The 6690-nt window shown below is 37.4% G+C and overlaps 1 protein-coding gene across 2 annotated transcripts in view; it reads right to left on the bottom strand.

The window, feature by feature from the left end:
* The window catches only part of AGR3 (anterior gradient 3, protein disulphide isomerase family member), a 64853-nt gene that overhangs the window by 47256 nt on the left and 10907 nt on the right, over positions 1-6690 (bottom strand). For both annotated transcript variants that reach the window (XM_006165782.2, XM_006165783.2), the window contains exons 4-7: positions 3052-3104; positions 2328-2404; positions 2036-2099; positions 1287-1370 (exon numbers count right to left, since the gene is read on the bottom strand). In XM_006165782.2, the coding sequence (XP_006165844.1) occupies positions 1287-1370; positions 2036-2099; positions 2328-2404; positions 3052-3104 (278 nt within the window). The remainder of the gene's footprint in view (positions 1-1286; positions 1371-2035; positions 2100-2327; positions 2405-3051; positions 3105-6690) is intronic.

Here is a 6690-nt window from a genome sequence, read left to right as displayed (position 1 = left end):
AGAGACAGAGAGACAGAAAGTGAGAAATCACCCCCCAGGGGGGATGGCCATGGCACAATCCTTTCTCCTCTAGGAATCTTGGGCATGCATGCACATGCGCCTGGCATGAGTTTAAGCCACCGGGTCTGAGACGTGAACCGCGATTGACTACATGGGAGTCCGGCAACATAACCATTATGCCAACTGCTGGTCCTGGGAATATATATTTTTTAAACTGATTTTTTCTATCAATATTTCTGGGTTTTATAGGCATAGTTGTCTTATTAAATATAGTTGATAGTGAATGTTTTAAAAAGTAGATTAAAGTCCTAAATAAGATTATACCTCCTTATTTATAGGTATTAAATGTAGAAATATTTCATTTTCATGTTTGAGGAAATCACATTTGATCTTTTTTTTTTTTTTTTTTTGGAGAGGTTTTCTCTATAGGGCGCATGTGCTCGCCAGACAGACAGAGAGAGACAGAGAGACAGAAAGCGAGAAATCACCCCCCAGGGGGGATGGTCACGCCACAATCCCTTCTCCTCCATTCTCCTCTAGGGATCTTGGGCACGCACGCATATGCGCCCGGCGTGAGTTCTAAGCCACGGGGTCCGCGGTCGACTACGTGGGAGTCCGGTGACATAGCCATTACGCTAACTGCTGGTTCCCACATTTAATCTTTGATGTCAGAAGCATGGAAGGTCTCTAAAGGTTTATATCATCATTTTTTAAAGAGGTTTTTGTTTTAGGTCACGTGCACTTGCTGGAGAGAGACAGAGACAGTGAGAAGGAAAGTGAGAAATCACCCCCCCCGGGGGGGGGATGGTCATCCTGCAATCCTTTCTTCTCCACTATCTTCCTTGGATCTTGGGGATGTATGCACATGTGCCTGGCATGATTTTCAAGCCACTGGGTCTGGGACTAGAACTGCAGTTAGCCATGTGGGAGTCCAGCAATGTAACCACTATGCTATCTGCTGGCCCCAAGATTTATGTCATTTTAATGTGCACTATATTCTTTTTAGTGGTAAAAAAACAAACAAACAAACAAACAAACAAAAAAACCAGTGATCATAAGAACACCTAGGCATCCTGTAAAAATAGAGATTCTGTGATGCCTCTGAAATTCTCATTTTGGTGGGAGCTAAGAGTTTGCATTTGAAACACCACCATCAGCCCCAGTGATTCTGGTTTGCAAGTAAGGAGTAATGAGTAATGCTGAGGATATAGGGCATCACTGGCCCTTTAAGCTTATGGTAATGGGCCAGCTGGTACTACTATTTAGGATAATTTAGAAATACTTACATACTGGTAAATCCTGAGGTTCATATGCATACAATCTATTAGAGTATCTCCCAGTTATATCGCCTCGGACTCTTAAAGAAGGGTCTGTCAAGGAATAAAAAAGTCACAAAAATATTACTTAACATGTTCTAAAAATCATTTTTGCTTCATTCTCTGAAACAAATGTCAAGCAAATTTACAAACAAAATTGGTTTCCACACATGTGAATTCATACAAATTGAGTTTCCTTTTAGTATATCAGCTCTGTCGACCTAGTGTGGCACACTGTAATGAAGGTACATTGCAATATTGATTTAATAGCATAAGTTACTTTTAACAAATATTTCAAATGTACAAATTATAGATGTGATGATTTCTTTTTAATTTCTAGAGGGCAAGTGTGTTTACCAGAGAGAAACAGAGACACAGAGGGAGGAAAGCAACCCCACTGAGATATGGTCACTCTGCCATTCCTTCTCCTCCATTTCTCTATCATGTTGGGATTTAGGGCACACATGTACATGCATACAGAGCATTTTTCAAGCCACCAGGGCCAGGATTCAAATTGCAATTGGCCTTATGGGACTCATTCCCCTATCCAATAGGCTATGGGACTTGCCCTAGACTTTAGATTAGATAACTAGCAGGAATTTATTTATTGGGTTTGAAAGGACATCCCTTTCAAAAGAATAATACTTGAGCTAGCATTTTAAAACAAACAAGGTTTCTATTAATTCTGTAAATCTGATGAAATGAAATTACACACATACCCACAAACATGATTCTGGGCACATACTGCCCATCGGGTGATAAATTCTTATCAATGGTCTCATGCTAGCAAGAAGAAACAAAAAAAGAAAGTTATTGGATTGTTTTTTACTGTTAATTTTGAAAATATTTAATATGAATTAGAGTTTCAGTAACTTGCATATTTTGGCCTCATAATTCTATGTAACTTTCTATAACTATCAAACACATAGCCCTTTGTGTTTTAATTGTAAACAAAATTCCAAACTTTTCATTGAATTATAATGTTAACAAGACATTGAACAGTTCATGTACCATGAGATTCAGCATGATGAAATTATTCTGAGCCATTTCTTGTATTTCTTCATTTTGAGCAAATACTTTTTTGAGTGCTGTGGGGGAAATATAATGATGGTTAGTTGTGAGGATCAAGACATCTTACATGAAGGATCTTCAAAAAATTCATGGAAAATGTGCATTATTTAAAAATTTGCATGGATTTCAAAATTTTTTGCACCGAAAACTTGTACTTCAATTTTATTTTTCTGTAAACATTTTGAAGTCCTCTCGTGGAACACAGTAAAACAAAGCTAGTATTTTACATTTTTCCATCTATAACTTGGGCTTAAATAGTTCATTCGCTATTGTCATTTTGTCTCTGCTTAGGAAGCTACAAAGAATAGTCTATCCAGAGGCATCAAGGGATAATATATTAAATCACATTAAAGAATACAATAATTTTATAATTCTATGTGATTTATTGACTCATTGATTATAAAACTCCTTTCAGCAAGTATTCCCAACCATTCCTCTTTCTTTTGGAAAACAAAAAGACATCAAATTCCATATGGCATATGATAGAAAAATATTCAGTAGATCGCTAATGATCATTGTAGTTTTTAAGGACTTTAGTGTAAAATTGTGGTACTTTGACAAACGTCCTTTTTTTTTAAAATGGGATTTACTGAGTTCCTTCTTAGCAGGTCACTTTTTCTATATCATATTGCAAATATGGTAAAATTTCAGGAGCTAAAATTACCTTGGCAGTATTGACAGTCCTCCAAGTGATGAATGACCATCAATGGCTTGTTACTAAACAAAGAAAGTGTGGAATTAGGTGTGTGATTAACTTTGAGTCAAAAGGTATAGTGGGCTTATTTAACATTTTGTACTTTCAACATTTTTAAGTAAGAATTTCAGATTTCTGGGGCCAGCAGGTGGAGTAGAGGTTAGGGTACCTGGGTCCCACATGGCTGACAATGGTTCAGAACCAGTGGCTTGTAAAGCACACTGGGCATGTATGCCTATGTATGCATTAGTGTCCTAAGAAACAGAAGAATTTAGGAGTGTGAGTCATTCCAGTTTCTTGAATTGCTATAATTCCCCCTCCCCCCCCACACAAACACCTACACAACAATGGATATAAGGACAGCTATGGTTAGATAAAAAGATGGAAGTAACTCTTGGAAAGCTAACTGCAGCATCAGATTTCTAAGCAATTGGAGTCCAAGAAAAAATGGATCCAGAGCATAGAAATTCATTTTTTCTGCATGAAATTATTTTTGGCAGAGGATGTATGTGCTTGAGAGAGAGAGAGAGACAGATTGAAAGAGCCCCCTCCTCCCTGAGGGGTTAGTATGACCACCTTACAGTCTCTTTTCATCCTTTCTCCTTTCAGGATTTTGGGCAGACATTCATATGTGCCCAGTGTGTTCTTCAGGCTACTGGATCAAACCACACAATTGGCCATGGGGGATCCAGCTACCTTAAAAACCACACAACTTGACTGGCCCAATTTTTAAAAATTCATATTAGTATATGCCTACATATGAGAATGAGAAAGAGAGAGAGAAAGAGAGAGAAGGAAGGGGAGAGAGAGAGGGAGGAAGGGAGGAAAGAAGAGAGAGAGAGAGAGACAGAGAGGGGCACACCCTCTACAAGGTTTGTCATGCTATCATACTTTTCCTATAGCCCTCCACCCCTCAGATCTTAGGCATTTTTATGCCTACCCAGTGCATTTTTGGTTGACTGGAGGATTTCTTTCTTTCTTTTCTTTTTTTTTTTTTAAATTTTTTCATTTAGAGAGATTTTTGCTACATGGCGTGTGTGCTTGCTGGAGAGAGAGAAAGAGACAGAGAGACAGAAAGCTAGAAATCATCCCTCTGAAGGATGGCCATGCTGCAATCCCTTCTTCATTTTCCTCTTGGGATTTTGAACATGCATGCACATGTACCCAGTGTGTTTCAAGCTGCTGGGTCTAGGACTAGAACTGTGCTTGACCATGTGGGAGTTCAGTGCCATAACCACTATGCTACCTGCTGACCCCAGGACTGAGGATTTCAGGTGATCACTATGTGGGAACCAGTTTCTCTTAGGGCAGCATATCACTGCTAGGCCATGGAGCTGGCCTTTTTTAATTTTAATTTTTTATTTTTTTTTATAAGTTTATTTATTTCCTCTGAGAGAGAGAGAGGCAGACAGGTAAGAAGACATATACTCTCAACAGGGTTCTACACCATGATCTATGCTAGCCTCACCCAGCCTGGATCATGGGCATGTACATATACCTGGCTGGCACAGGAGATCCAGGGACTTGAACCTGAGACCTTTCTTTGTGGGGCCAGCTTTGCAGAGTGTTGCCACTGACTGGCCCCTAGAGAAAGTTACTTTTGTCAGTTCAGCTATAAGTGAATTGTTCATACGTTTAAACCAAGAACCATTTAAGACAAAGCACAGGAATAGTTTAGATTTTCTTTTTTGCTATGAGTAATTTGAATTTCATTGATATTTTGTTTAAGAGTTCCTTATCAGATGTATGATTTGCAAATTTTTTGTTTTCATTCCATATGTTGTTCTTTCACTTTGTGGATAGTTATCTTTGCTGTGCAGAAGCTTTCTGTCTTGGTGCAATTCTCATTTGTCTATCTTTTATTTTGTTGACTGTGCTGTTGGGTCATAAATATTTTTTAAAATCGCATTGTCCAGAACAATGCTAGGGGACATTCCTTTTATATTGTATTTACTTCTATTAGTTTCATAGTTTCATGTCTTACATTTAAGTCTTTAATGCATTTTGAGTTGGTCTTTGTGTGTGTGGTATAAGAAGGCCTATTTCATTCTATTGCATGTGGATAGCCAGTTTTCCTAGCATCATTTATTGGAGAAACTGTCATTCCTTATTGGATCTTCTCAAAATCTTTAAAAAAAAAAAAGATCAATGAACTGTAAATACATGGACTTATTTATGGGCTTCTTAGTGTGTTCTCCTGGTCTATATTCCATTTTTATGCTGGTACCATTCTGTTTTGACTACTATAGGTTTGTAATAGATTTCAAAGCCAGTGATGCTTCCAACCTTGTTCTTTTTGTTCAAGACTAGTTTAGCTATTTGCTTTTTTTTTTTTTTTTCTGTGATTCTATACCAATTTTAGGATTGGTTTTTAAAATTTTTTTCTGTAAAAAATGGTATTGGAGAACTCAGCAGGTTGCATGGTATTGGAGAACCTAGCAGGTAGCATGGTTGTGAAGGTACTGGATTTCCATATGGCTGACTGCAGTTTGAGTCCCAGATCTGGCAGCTTGAAAATCATGCCAGGCATGTGTGCATGCATGCTCCAAATCCTGAGAGGAAAATGGAGAAAGGATGGCAGCATGGCCATTCCCCTCAAGGGTTGATTTGTCACTTTTCCTCTCTGTCTCCCTCTGGTATGTGCATATGCCTTATGGCAAAGACAAAAAATAAAAGAAAAACAAAATAGCATTGGAATTTTGATATGGATTGCACTGAACCTGTAGGTTGCTTTAGGTAGTATGGACAATCTGTGAACATGGGGGTATCTTTCTATTTGTGTCTTATACAATTTCTTTTTTTTTTTTTAAATAGTTTTTATATATAGATCTTTCACTTTGGTTAAGTTTATTCTTAGACATTTTATTTGTAGGCATTATAAATTGGATTGTTTTCTTGATTACTGTTCAGATATCTCGTTGTTACTATATAGAAACACTACTGATTTTTGCATATTACTTTTATATCCTACAACTTCATCAAATTCACTTAGCCATTAAAAATTAGTTTTTAAAATTTGCTATAGGGTATGTGTGCTTACTGGAGAAAGAGAGAGAGAAAGAGAGAGAGTACCTCCAATGGGAGATGACCACACTGAAATACTTTCTCCTCCATTCTCTTCTCAGGGTTTTGGGCACATGCGCAAACACACACTTGATGTGTTTTTCAAGCCACAGAGTCCAGGACTTAACCACCTGGTTGGTTGGTCCCTAATTTCTTCCTGGTGGTGTTTTTACAGGTTTTTATAAGAACACATCTGCAATTAGACAATTTGACTTTTTCCTTTCCAGTTTGGATAAATTCTTTTCTTGTCTAATTATTCTGGCTAGGACTTCAAGTACTATGTTGAACAGAAAGAATGAGAATGTCTACTCTTGTCTTATTCTTGATTTTAGAGGAAAAGTTTTCAATATTTCACTGGTCAACATGTTAATAGCTATGGGCTTATCATTCATGGCCATTAACTTTTATGTCTAATTTATTGAAAGTTTTTGCCCCAAAGAATGTTGACTTCTGTAGAATGCCTTTTCTGCATGTATTAAGATGATTATTTTGTGTTTTTTCCTTCATTCTGTTAATGTGTATATGAAATTTATAATTTGCATATGG

Source organism: Tupaia chinensis, unplaced genomic scaffold, assembly GCF_000334495.1.
Source record: "Tupaia chinensis unplaced genomic scaffold, TupChi_1.0 Scaffold144031_1, whole genome shotgun sequence".
Classification (NCBI taxonomy): domain Eukaryota; kingdom Metazoa; phylum Chordata; class Mammalia; order Scandentia; family Tupaiidae; genus Tupaia; species Tupaia belangeri.
The sequence above is the reverse complement of the archived record's forward strand: the minus strand, read 5'-3'. Positions and strand labels throughout refer to the sequence as shown.